This window comes from Urocitellus parryii, chromosome 2, assembly GCF_045843805.1.
Source record: "Urocitellus parryii isolate mUroPar1 chromosome 2, mUroPar1.hap1, whole genome shotgun sequence".
In the NCBI taxonomy this organism is placed as follows: Eukaryota; Metazoa; Chordata; class Mammalia; order Rodentia; family Sciuridae; genus Urocitellus; species Urocitellus parryii.
The window spans coordinates 119,935,083-119,948,955 of NC_135532.1; the positions used below are offsets into that span (position 1 = coordinate 119,935,083).

Here is a 13,873-nt window from a genome sequence, read left to right on the forward strand (position 1 = left end):
GCTGGGCCTCGCAGCATTGGTTCCCTGGGAAGTGGAGTGTAGGTCCGAAGACCAGAAGGGGCTCCTGGGTGCTGTGACTGACAGAACATCCCCCTCCCCCCCCCCCAGTGCTGTGGCTGGCAGAATGCTCCTTCCCCCAAGTGGCCACAATAGAATAAAATAAAAAGTAAAAAGGGGTGGGGATATAGCTTAGCAGTTAAGCATCCTGGGTCCAATCCTTAGTACTAGGGGGAGTAAAAGGAGGTTAATAAGCCTATTATGTAAAATCAAGTTCATAATTGAAGCTATAAAATACTATGTAAAAGTCAACTGTGATTATCATTATTACCACGATCACTGTGAATATTATAAAGAATAGAGTAGTCGATGTGAGCCCTTAGTGCCATGGCTGTCATCATCATGAATATCAGTACCAGGCCACTCACAGAAACCATTTCTGCACTGTGTGTCCATGTGTGCCAGATGGAGCTCACTCTGAGGGCCCTGGTGGTGGTGTAGGGCAGAAGCCCAGTCAGCAAGTGTGCAGATGGAGTAGGAATGGCGGTTGGCCATGCGATTGTTTTAGATAGAATTGTAGGATTCTGTAGCAGTCACTCTTCCTGGGACAAGTAAAGCACAAATCTTCCTAAATGAGTTTTTGAATACTTATCTGAAAAGTTATTTAAGATGTAAATAAGCTTCCTTTGGTGCAGCTGATGTTGAGAGGCAAAGTCATTTGCTGGAGCAATCCCACAGTGTGGGCATTCCTTCATTCATCCCTCCTTGCATTGTTCTGAGTACCTGCTGCATGTTGGGCCTTCTGTCCCCAATCCATAGCTGGAACTACTGAGAAGCTGAAAGCTCAAATGTCTCCTTCAGTTTTAATCCCATTGTAAAAAGTCTCATGGAAAGGAAAACTCAAATGTATCCTGTAATGAAAATGCTGTTTTCTCTGACAAGGGTCATGGTCTACCTTGTTTGTTTCTCCCCGGCTCCTTCCCAGTGGGTGGGTGTGGTAAAGGGTCTGCAGGCAGCATACGTGTGGTGGGGGATGCTGTGGATCCTGTGGCTGGTCACCAGACGAATTGAAGTTCAGGAGAGACCAGAAAAAGACACACACAGTTCCAAGAACAAGCAGAGATAGCTCATCCTAATCTTTTTTGGTATGATAACCACCTCTCCTTCTGGATCAGGCAGATGACAGGGAGAACAGAACTGCAGCTGGGAGTCTCCCCAGCCCAACAGGTGCTGGATATAGGGTGCCCTAGGTTGTCCTGAGAAGTGCAGACAGCGTCAGGAGAGGGCTGTTCTGGGGTGCTGATGATCTCTGGGGTCCCTGTTCCCTCCAGCAGCTGCTAGAGGCAGGCATAAACTGTTGCTTAATTATAGAATTCTGCTTGATCCTCTTTATCCCTGCGACAGTGTTTCCCCCTCCTGGGACTATGCTGGTTCAGTGCACCTTCAGGCTCAGCTCTCCAGGGAGTATTATGATGGCGCCTTTTCTAAGTCACAGCTGAGGGACTACAGGACGTCCAGCCCCAAGCTCTAGCTGTGGAATTACTTGCTGAGGTTGTAATTAGCAAGTATGTGTTCCAACATGGAATGCACCTTTATTTTTCAAGCAGGAAGTGGGTTCTGATGAGGTGAGGACATCTTTCTTATTCTTTTTTTCTGATTAGGAAAATAATTCTTGATGTTCAAAATGAACAAAATGTGCAAAGAAGTCTAAAGCCTACATCCTCATTCATATGCATTTGATTAACCAAATGTGATTATGGTCACTCAGCAATACATTATGGGCGTCTGCTCATTTTAACAAATAGAGATCTATGTCATTTATAGGTCTGTTGAGTCTGCAGTTGTCTGAGCTCTATCATAATCTAATTTTTTTCCCCCAGTACTGAGGATTGAACTCAGGGGTGCTGTACCACAGAGCTATATCCCCAGCCCTTTTTGTTTTTATTTTTTATTTTGAGGCAGTCTTACTATGTTGCCCAAGCTGGCCTTGAATGTGATCGTCAAGCCTCAGCTTCCTGGGTTGCTTGGATTATAGGGGTATGCCACTGTTTCCAGCTTATCTGAATACTCCAAACACACCTATCTTTCTCCTTAGTTGGTCTTACTTAGTGGCTTCCATTTCCCATGATTCAAAAGGGCTGCTGTAATTCTAGCCATCCATTTATATTCCAAGCTGGAGCAAAGAGGAAGGGTAAAAAATAGAAAAGTCTGCATATTCTTTTCTTTTGAAGAACTCCCCCAGAATCCTACATAGAATTTCTGTTTATTGTCTAAAACTTGTCCCTTGGCTAGACCTAGCATCTAGACATGGGAGAGCAAACATTGCCAAGCAGCCGGCCATCTCTATCCTTCCTGATAGTTTTCCTGTATATAAGATTCTTGGAAGTGGAAGTGCTGTATCAAAGTTTTTTCAAGGCTTTTATTACACACTGATAAACTTTGGTGCCAACTTAAGTCTAATAACATGTGGAGGTACCCTTGGTGAGTTTGTATGGTCTTTTGTGAGCATTTTATGATCATTTCAAAAGCTATTTTTCCCTGAAAATTTTCTTTTGTTAAAATTATATATTCTGCCAAGTGCCATGGTGCATGCCTGTAATCTTGGTGTCTCAGGAGTCCAGAGCAGGAAGATCAGAAGTTCCAGGTCAACCTCACCAATTTAGCTAGGCCCTCAGAAACTCAGTGAGATCCTGTCTCAAAAAATTAAAAGCTGTTCAGTGGTAGAGCACCCCGGGCCAAGTGCTTAGTGCTGGGGTGGGGGATTCTGTTTCTGTGCAAGTAGAGCTTTCATTTCAAGTGACTGAAGGGGAGTGTCTCAGAATTTAAATACTGTTCACACTTATTTCCTCTAAGAAAACGTACTTGGAGGCTGCCAGCTGAGTCAGTAAAGGAATCAAATTAAGGCGACTCTCTCCTGTTTTGAAGAGTCTCCCTGACAGTGGAATAAAGACTCAGTGAAAAGGCCCTTTGCGCTGCCCGGCTGGTGTCGAGGCCCCAGGTCTGATCCTTGCTGGACTGGCAGCTTCAGAACTCCGTGGACAGAGGCCTCCTCCAGCAAGGTGCCTCCTCCTTCCGGTGGGGTGGTGCCTGCTTCTCCTCCAGCTGAAGGCACGGTTCTGATGGAATCTTAGTGCTTTAGTTTAGATGCAGTGGACAAGTTCAGTGTCACCCGGGCTCCCCGCGGACGTCGCCGGGCGCCCTCTACTGTGATTTGGCTGCTCTGTGGGGGTAGCCTGGCCTGGTACGCCCGCGGCTTGGGTCCATCCCCGCGCTACCGCCTTGCCCAGGCTCCGACACCGTCCACCGGACCCTCAGCAGACCCCACAGGTCCCAAGCGCGGTGCCCACGTGCACCTGCCCGCACACGCCTGTGGCACCTGCAGGCTGGTCTGCTCCCGACCGCCGCGCAGGCCGTGGTTCTCACGCCCCCATCCGGTTTGGTTAACTGGCTGACAGGTCCCCGTAGGCGATCGGCCGGTGAAGAGTGGACAGGGCAAGGAGTGGGCGGGGCTGGGAGCGTCCAGTCCAGATTGCCAGCCGCTCCAGGGGCCTCTAGGGTCTGCCATCCAGAGGCTCGCGACTGACCCGCAGCCTCGGCCATGAGAGACCACCTCCACCACCTGCTCCTCCCCTGTTCCCCTGGCCACGGGCAGGGCTAGGACACGCCCCTCCGATCACGTGGTCTGTTCCCCTGGCAAAGAGCCACATCCCAGGGCTTTCCGGGTGTCCTCCAAGAATTGTCTCGAAAGAACGGAAGATGCACCTGCTACCCAAGAAATTCTGCGGAGAGAGCTCAGAGTCAGGACTGGGTGGGGCGAAGCCAGTATTAGAACAGCAGGTGCTTCCAGCTCCTCCGCCTCGAGGGAGATGGGTGCTGTGTCCGCAAAGGGGGCAGGACCAAGGGGTCCTTTCTTAAATCACAGTATCACACCTGGTTTCCTGACGTGGTTGTTCAGATGGGTTATCTAGATGTTCTGTTTTAGGAATATTTGTCTCAATATCAGTGAGTCCTTGGCCACTCCAACTATATGAAGTCAAACGTGCCTGCAGTTTTAGTATTAAATTGATGTCTGCCATTATTTCCTCCCATTTTCTGGGGTTCTTTGTACCTAGAGCATTTTATATATATATATATATGAAATTTTATATATGAATGAAAAAATTATATATATATATTTTTTCATTCAATCAAATTACTCATCCTGCTGGGCTTGGTGCTTGCCTGTAATCCCAGAGGTTCGAGAGGCTGAGGCAGGAGGATCCTGAGTTCAAAGCCAGCTTCAGCAAAAGCAAGGCACTAAGCAACTCAGTGAGACCCTGTCTCTAAGTAAAATACAAAATAGGGCTGGGGATGTGGCTCAGTGGTTAAGTACCCTGCGTTCAATCCCGGATACTCCCCACCAAAAAAATGTGCTCATCCCTTTAGGTTTTAGTATAGGAGAGGAAGAAATGTCATATTTCAAGGGTGTCATGAATGTCTGGGACGGTGCTTGGTGCCTTACTTCTGTGGTTGGATGAAATTCTCAAATCAGTGTCATGGAATGGACGTTTTTATGCCCTTTGGGGGAAACCAAGATCAGAGATGTTAAGTGAAGTTACAGTGACCTCTTAGCCAATTAATGGCAGAGGCAAAATTCAAGTCCACTCTACCACTCTGTCTCATTTGGACAAAAGATGCTGGGAAATTCATGTAAAGAAACATGGTGGAGGGTCCCAGGTCCCAGGTCAGCCTGGGCAACTCATAAGAAAGGGCTCAGTGGTAGAGCACCAGGATTCAATCCCCAGTAACATCAAAAAAGAAAAGAAGAAAACGTGAACAGAGCTGAAACATAAGACTGGTGCCTGATGGTGCCTGATGGTCACTTCTAAGGTCCCCAGGGACAGTCTTCCTTGCCTCTGAAGCCCAACTAGGTCCCTCTCTGATGTCTTAGTTTTTGTTTTTGATCCTCCTCATTTCTTGCAAAATAGGATCCTCATTATGAAGAGCTCTTCCAGTCTCTCCTCAGTCTCTGGGTTCACATCAGTCTTTTAAAAGTCCATGTTGTTTCATGTCTTTCCAACATGTACAGAGAGAAAGTGGCTCTGACAGCTGGGCCCATGGCTCATCTTCTTCCTAGAATTTAAAAACAAAATAAAACCAGCAGAAAGGAATTGAAGCCCTTTACAGGAACATAGGAGAAGCTAGACTAACCCAAAATAATTTTTGCTTTTTAAAGTGGCTTTGCCCTCTTTTTTGGCCGAGTGACATTAATTCATTTGGTCCCATTGGAAGGGGTGGGTGGGGGCAGCCGCAGGCTTAGGTTGGAGATGTTTGACATTCGGAGCTGCTCAGGAGCAGCCAAGCAGTGGGTCAATGTCCTACTTAAGAACAACTGGAAAAACAGCATGTTAGAAACACATGTCAGACACACAGAGCCTGGAAAAACAATTTTCAAAAAAGTATTTTAGCATTCAGCATTTAGCTCAGTGGCTTCAAAATAAACATTTTTTTTTTTTCAAAAACTAATTGTGAGATTAAAGCTGCTGCCCAGGTGTGAGGCAGCCCTAGAATAGGTCTATCTAAACAGGCAGCTCTGGAGACAAAAGGTCAGGCTCTGCACCGGCTCCCTAGCCCTGCACCCTGACTTCACTGCTACCACCTCCCACCCTGTTGATTGCCAGCTCCTTGAGGGCCTAGGCCTGGCAGGCACTCGGCCCTGAATGCATGATTCATTGACTTGAGTTCAACACCACACGAGGAGCAAATCCCACCGTACAGATTGGGGTTCAGCATTGCTGCCTCTGGAGCTCGGCCCCAGAAATAGCGTGCACCCTGATCCTGGAAGGAATGGCTGCATTAGTTTTATTGAAAGATAACAATATACATGAAGCCTAGTGGACTGTAAAGGATTTTAGTGGTGATTACCCCCACACTCCGCATTTGCAAAAATTGATTTTCCTTTTCTTTTTTCTTTTCCCTTTTTCTTTTTGCAGTGCTGGGCATTGAACCCAGGCCCCTGCCCATGCTAAGGAAGTGCTCTGCCACTCACCTACAACCCAACCTCAAAGCTGTTTTTAGAAGTGAATTGCTAAGGAATATTTCATCCCATTGTAAATGTCAAATGAAAAGCTGGATGAAAGCATTCCATTTCTCATTGACAATGAACCTCATCTCTTCCCCCTCCTCCTCTTCTCAATCCATGTTTTTGTGAGAAAAAGAAAAAGTTAGTGCATATTTTAGAATTGTCATCTGGAAATAAGGAAATGGATTGAGATAAACTCTTGATAGTTGTTTAGTTCCAAGAGAAGAATCCAGGTGTTTTATAAATCTTATAATGCTGTTGCCAATCCCGACTTGAGGAAACCAAAGGCTGGATGTGGATGACAAGGCTGAGTGGGCTCACACAGGGTGCTCGGCCTGTGGCACACCAGCCAGCAAGTCTGCCAGGCTGACTTTTTTTTCTTCTTTTTTCAGGGGTTAGGAGAAATGAGGTTGGGCAAGAATTTGGCTCAGTTTGCAGAGGCAAAGCCAGCCTTGCCAGTGCTGGGTGATGTTGGGGAGCTGGCACGGATGGTGGGGTGTCTCTCACAGGGCTGAACCTTGCCCGGGAGCGAGGCCCATGAGTCACACAGGGGCTCTGTTGATGAGTCACAGTTTTCCCAAAGTGGTTTTCTGGAAAAGCGGCCATTCATAGTGTCCCCCTCTTCCACACCCCAGGCCCCTTCAGGAATTACGCATGTTAAGGTGTCACATCCCTGGCGGCTCCTGCTGTTCCTTGGGCTGACGGCAGCCCTGCTTCGGGACTGGGCAGCCCTGGCTGAGTAAGTGCCCGAACTGAGTCTGCAAAAGAGGCCATGGCTCCGTGGGCAGGATCTGTGGTGGATGGAGCACCACAGCTGGCCCCAGCGGAAGTCCTCGTCACGCTGCTGCCGTTCTACTGCTGCTAATTTAAACAAGTGGAGGCTTCTTGGCAAGGCTGGGGTGGAAGTCAAGGATTAGAGCCTGGCAGTTAAAAATACAAGCCCTGCCATTCATTCAGAATTCCAGAGAACTCTGAAATTTTTTGAATTGGCAAGTGAATGGTGGAGACCGGAAGCATACACCAAAGTAATGCTTTTCTGGTCTTGTATTGTCTTTTATTAGAAGACCCTAGAAACTTCTGTTTGCATATGAATTATTATTCCTGTGTCATAGACTACAGCTACATTTGATGAGCTGCCTAAGTGACAACCTGACTGGAACCTTTTAACTATAAATTTTTTGTGATTTCAAAGAAGGATAAGTATTCTCATTACCACGTTTCTGTTATTTGAGCAGTCACCTCTATTGTATGGTGTTTTTATAGCTTTGGCATTTAAACTCTGAAATATTTTGCTAATGGATGTGTCAGCTATGTACATTTGCATCTGGACTTCTACCTCTTTATGTCTTTTATTCTAATGCATTAGAATAGCAGGGTGTGGTGCTCTATATGGAAGAAGAATTGTAACCAGTTATGGTGTTATGAAAGCTGCTTTGGGACAAAGACTATTCACCTGGGGTGACAGTAAGAAGAATGCCAACTTGGGAGGGAGACTGAGGGCTCTAGAAATAGCACTGACACAGCTGTGCCCCTCTTCAGCATGTGAAGGACAGTGCTTTATTTTTGATTGTCAATGTATTGAACTTCAAAATTGAATTCCCCATCATCCAAATGGTCCATTGGGGTTAATTAAGCAGAGAAGAATAATGCACATGAGGGCCGCTCATTTTACTATTGTGAGCAAGATATGCCAGGTTGCCAGTTGAGATGGGGTTGTGAGCTGAGAGTCCACAGGGACAGTGACTCCTGCAGCTGTGAGCTCTCACTGTGGTCTACCAGAGGGGACAGCAGAGGGAGGCTACCTGGAAAAGGAGTGCGCGTGTGGGTCTGGCTAAGAGGATGAGTAAATGCACGCCAGCTGTCCTTGATCTTGTGGCTAAGAACCATCTCTGGTGTCCTCAGGACTGTTAAGTGCCACTGGCAAAATCCACAACAAATGTCCTACAAGATATGAGTAAGATATGATGTGCCATTTTCAAAGTCTCGAGATTTAAGTTAAGAATGCACTGTTAAATTAGACCAAAACACAGGTAGTATTTATCCCTGAAACACACTGAGCTCAGGGATATTTGTATTCTAATTCTAATTGGGGAAAAAATGTAAGTCTTAAAGTCTTCTTGCCATCTGGCGCAGGATTAAAAAATTGGCATAGCGTTTGCTGACATTAAGTCAACTTTGCTTGGCAGGCCCTATCAGAGAATTTATCAACTGCATCCAAATCTGTTTCAATTTTTATCAACTGCATCCAAATCTGTTTCAATTTCCATTTTTAACACTAATGGTTCTAATTGGATCGGTTCACAAAAAGAAGGTTACAAAGCTATTTAGCAATTTCTTAGCAAATTGTCTTCAGCCCGTATATTTGTTACAATATTAAAAGGATAAGTAAACTGGCCTAACAAATCAAAAAGTCTTTAAAACCTGATTTTTAAAAATATGACAGTTTACTTTTACCCTAAGTTGGGCTTGTAAATATCACAAGGTTGTAAAAGTATGATTTTTCAGGTGCCTTCAGTGTGCAGAGTGATTTGCTGTGCTCCACAGGGCTCTCAGAAGAGCCGTACTCCATTGAAGAGAAGCCGGAGTACCCCCAGATAAGAGGGATCAAGGAAAGGCTAGGGAGGTCTGCAGTCTGGGGATGGAGGAAAGTAGCATGATGCCGCCTCTTGCTGGGCACAATTCAGGAGCCACTTGTCAAGCAGAAAGGATTTTATTTTTAGAACACACGCACCACAGGAGCTCTTCAGGAATTCCCTCAGAGCCCAACTGCCACCACTGGCATCCAGGGAGCCTCTCAACCCCCACTCCTCCTGCCCATGAGGCCAATTGGCTGGGTCGTGTGGGCGGAGCCAAAAGAGTCCCCCAATGAGCAGCTGCCTGGTCTGAAAGGGCGAGGAAACAGCCGAATGAGCATCACTGCAGAGGAGCCAATCAGCTGGAAGTTTGCTCGGGACCCATCAGCTGTGGCTCTCAGCATCATGACTGAGTGCTGAACCCATTGCTTTGGTCCTTGTGACCCCAGGCTGCCTTTAAATTCCCCCTTCATATTGATGTGGTTCCCTTTACCTGCTTCCTAGGTTGTGCTAGAAAATAGAGGTGGGTGGAGGTTGCCTTGAGTCTGTCCCCACAGTGCCCTGATGTCTGGTGCTGACTATCCACAGGGACATATTCAAGAAGTGGGGATGGAGGGAAGCTGCTGAGAAAGTAATCTCTGCCCATAGAAACCAGCCCCACGTGCTGCTGAAGCCTTGTGACCGTCTTGTTTGTGTGATTATTATTGCTCCGGCAAATCAAATTGTCTCACGGAGGCCTCTCTGCTTCTTGTTGTGTGGCTTCCTTCCATAAAGTTGGGTCAAGATCCCAAATGCCAGGCCTTTCCCAGGTGGTGAAGCTGCTGGACTCTATTTTTACACAAAGGATCTGATCTTTGCCGTCAGTGGTTCTGCCGCTAGTCAGGGTTTTAAGGTTTTAACGTGGCTCATTTTCATACCTACCCCTCAGGGTGCTCATGGAGTGTGGCACCCTGTCCACAGCTGTTGAGTTGGGAGCTAGGGCTTCCTACCCTGCTCTCTGCTGCACGACTTTGGGAAGCTTGTTGAATTGCACCTGAGACCTGAGACTGTGAGGGTGTTAAGGTCCTCCTCAGAACGGACCCTGTGGATGCTCTCAGGGAGGATCTGGCCTATTTTTTATTTTTTTCTTCTTTTGTCTCATGGAATTGGGTGTCTCATGGATTGGGTTGGTGACCTTAACCCCCTGGGTCCTGTGCACAGGGTGAGTGCTGGTCTCGGAGCCGAGGTTCCCTGGCAGGCGGGCTTCAGCAGGGCCCTGGCAGACCCTGCAGTCTCTGGCAGTAGGCCCTCGAGAGGGTGCAGCCACCCTGGGAGTGCCTAAGGGGCTTCAGGAAGACTGGAGCAGGAGAAGCCTGCAGGCCACCACTCCCTACCCATTGCTGACCTCTGCTGGGACCAGCAGAGGGAAAAGGTCCCAGCAGAAGTTAGCAACGGGTAGGGAGGAGGAAGCCACCCCCAGGCTGATGGTAGGCCCAGTAGCCACAGTGTCAGTGTCCAAGAGTCTCCTGAAACAGGAGGGTTCCTGCCCTTCCTGCTCCAGAGTGGAAGGTCCTCGCCTAGGCCGTGGACCCTAGGACGGTCTGATGGAGAGTCGCTTCTCAGCTTCAGTTACCTTGATAAAGAAGTCCACTGCACTCTGATAGCCTCCTCAGTTAGTTCCTCGCTTTGAAGGCCTGTGACAAATCCCAGAGGCTGAGTTTCCTCAGGCCAAAAAACTGACTCAAGGATTTTACTAAAGCTTTAAACAGAATTACTTCGGTCAAATTCAGATCTATCTAAGACCATTCATTGTCTTTCCCTTGTCTGTCCTTTCCTCCTCCCTTCCTCTCTCCCTCCCTCCCTCTCTCCCTCCCTCCCTCTCTCTTTCTTTCTTTCTCTCTCTTTCTCTTTCTCTCTTTCTCTGTTTGTCTTTCTCTCTTCCTCTCTTTCTTCCTCTCTCCCTCCCTCTCTCCCTCCCTCTCTTCCTCCCTCCCTCCCTCCCTCCCTCCCTTCCTTCCTTCCTTCTTTCCTTTCTTTTTTCTTTCCTTCTCTCTCTCTCTCTCTCTTTCCATTGAACCCAGGGGTGTTTTACCACTGAGCCACATCCCCAGCTCTTTAAAAATTTCTATTATTTTTGAGACAAAGTCCCACTAAGTTGCTTAGAGCCTTACTGAGTTGCTAAGGCTGGCCTTGAACTTGTCAGCCTTGGTGTCACTGGGACTATAGGTGCTCCCCACTGTGCCTGGCACCCCATGGGTGGGTGAAGGCTCAACCATTTCTTTTGTTATTTTTATGTTTAGGGAAATGAACCTCAATCAATCTTTCCCTATTTTTTTCTTAACAAGATAGTATTGGTTCTTTTATTCATTTATTTATTTATTTTAAGATTGACTATGGCACCTACAGTATTGACATTTGGTAGTTACATTTCACTCCACTTGCTTTGCTGAAGGTGCTGGGGATAGAGGGAGGGGTCCTGTATGTGCAAACAAGTGGCCTACCTTGAGATACTGAGACACACCCCAAGTCCTTTTATACTTTTTTGTGTGTGATGCTGGAAGTTGAGCTCAGGGCCTCTTGAGTTGCATGCCGGGCAAGAACAACACCACTGAGCCACATCCTCAGCCTTTTCTATTGTTTGTTTTGAGACAGGGTCTCTCTCACTTGCCCAGGATGGCCTTGGACTTCATGGCCTTGGACTTGTCATCCTCTGGCCTTGGCCTCCTGGGTAGCAAGATTACAGGTATGACCACCATATAGGTGCCCTTAAAGATGTTTGGAAAACATCCAGGTTCTCACTCAGGGCAGTGAATGAGCTTCCTATGGGAATAATTTCTGTCTTGGATAAGGAATATTAGCAGTGGAGGCATTTAATTGTGAGGAAACAGAACAAAATAAAATAAAAAATAATGAAGATGAACTAACTCCAGCTCAAGAAAGTTTCTAGATCTCAGATGGAGCCAAGTGTTGGTAACAGTGGTTTCCTGCACTAAAGAGTTGAGAGGCCATCATTATTCACAATTAAGTTGTGTTTAACAGAAAGAGCAATTTTGTTCCCTCCGCATCTGAGGACCTTTCCTAGGTGTGTGGGGTTTGACAGGGAAGAGGCAAAACTAGTTGTGAGGTCAGAACAAAGGGCTAATACTCAGTTTTTTCTATCCAAGTGTATTGTCTGTGATGGATACAGAAAGACCTCTGATACCATTTGTAAAGCAAAGTCAGGGCAGTAGATGATTCTGTTCTTCTTTTATATATATATATATATATATATATATATATATATATATATATATATATATATATCATGCTGGGTGTGATGGTGCCTGCCTGGAATCCTACTGACTGAGAGGCTGAGTTAAGAAGATCACAAGTTTGCAACTTAGCAAGACCCTCAGCACTTAATGAGCCCCTCTCAAAATAAAAAATAGAAAAGACTGGGAATGTAGGTCAGTGGCAAAGTACCCCTCAGTTCAAGCCCTAGTAATATGAATGAAAAAAAAAAAAAAACAAAAAGAAAAGAAAGAAACTAGCATGCTTTAAACCCAACTCTCCACTTGCCCGCCTCCCTGCATTCATTTCCTGTTGCTCTGTCCTGGGCCTCATAGTGTCACCTGGCGATTGGCTGAAGCCAGGCTGCTTTGTCTTGGTGAGCTCAGGGGTGCTGTGTGAGGAAGCCCCTCGTGTCAGGTCCATGAGCTGGGAGAGTGTGGGGGCTCAGGGGGCTGGGGAAGGAGAGCATGGGTCCCACTCCTGGAGATGAGCTCGCCATGGTGTCGAGTGTCATGGACCATGGGTAGATGAGGGCTCCTGGGCTCAATAGAGCTTGTGTTCAGTTTCTGCAGTCCCCACTGTGGCCTCCTGGGACAGAGGCTCAGAGGACAGTGTGTTCTGGGTTGAAACCCACCACAACTGGTAGATACTAGCAGGCAGCTCGGAGGGAAGGACCAGCGTCGCCTAATTGTTTTGCTATTACTGATGCTGATGATGCTGACAATTTAAAAGTAACTAATTGTTTTCCTTCTTTTAGTCACACAGAAAAAATCACCACCTGGCAAGACCCCAGGAAGGCGATGAGTCAGCCCCTGAATCATATGAGCCTCCGCCCTGCCGTCACTTCCACACCAGTGCCTCAGAGTTCCATGGCCGCATCCCAACCAAACCTGGGTAAGCCCCAGCTCCGACTCCTGCCGAGGGGGCTCTGCTGGCTCCAGGCCTCTTTGTGCCTTGTCTGTCTCTTCCCTCCATACTGCCCTTTCCTGCTGCCTGTCCCTCCTTTGTTTGGCCTCTTGGCCACATAGGTTGTGACTCTGCCTTAAGTTTGCACTAGAGTGTCCCTGTTGGGTCCTGTTTCCATTTAGACTAAGGCAGTGTCCCTTCCTGTGAACTGGGATCAGGGACACTGCATGCTATGTCTGACAGCAGGTGGGCCCTCCCAGGCCTTACCTGGTCAGGTCTCAGCATAGCCTCCAAGAGGTAACAGAGTGCCCCTGTGTGGACAAGAGGACCCCCTGTCCTACAGTCTTCGGACTACAGAGCTGAGGGTGGAACCCTGCTCCCTACTGGTGCAGTTATCCATCACCTCATGTGCCCCGTGGGGAGGCTCACCTGTCACGTCAACCACAGTGTTTGGGTGTGTGACCTTTAGCCTCGAGAAGGGAATGGTCTCTGCTCTTTATATCCTGTGCACTGGACACTAGGTCTGAGGAGTGCTCTGGCGGGCAGAAGTAGCCAAGGTTTTGGGTCAATTTTCCCTCCCTTCCTCCTGGGGCTCGAAAATAAAAAAGGGCCCTTAGATTGGTTTTGTAAAAAATGTTCTTAGACATTTCCATTTAAGATTAAATACTCAGATACTGCTTTATCCCTGGAGTAGTTAATGTAGGGGTGAAGAGTACCTCCCACTGGATTTTCAGGAATGAATTGGATGAAAACGGCAGCGTTATCCCCAGACCCCTTTTTCTCGAGATGCTCAGCCAGTGCATGTGAACTCAAATGGACGCACTCTAGTCCAGAAAGTCTGCACCTTGGTGCTAAAGTGTGCAGGTGTGCTTGTGTCCAAGAGCAGAGGCCTTGGACTCCCCTCTCCATGTGCCTTATGTAAAGGGCAGATCAAGGAAAGTGGCCCAGTCCTGTGAGCAGGGGAAGAGCCACCTCTGCTAGACCCCTCATTTTTCTGAGGTTGGGGATATGGAGATAAGCTTCCCATGACTTATTTGTCCCAAATATGTATGTGCTCATGCAGGAGCATATGCCAGTGTCACAATAC

General features: G+C 47.3%; 1 protein-coding gene across 1 annotated transcript in view; it reads left to right on the plus strand.

The window, feature by feature from the left end:
* The window catches only part of Wwtr1 (WW domain containing transcription regulator 1), a 123,201-nt gene that overhangs the window by 57,470 nt on the left and 51,858 nt on the right, over nucleotides 1-13,873 (plus strand). Inside the window, exon 3 of the mRNA XM_077795305.1 lies at nucleotides 12,638-12,774. Coding sequence (XP_077651431.1) covers nucleotides 12,638-12,774 — 137 coding nt within the window. The remainder of the gene's footprint in view (nucleotides 1-12,637; nucleotides 12,775-13,873) is intronic.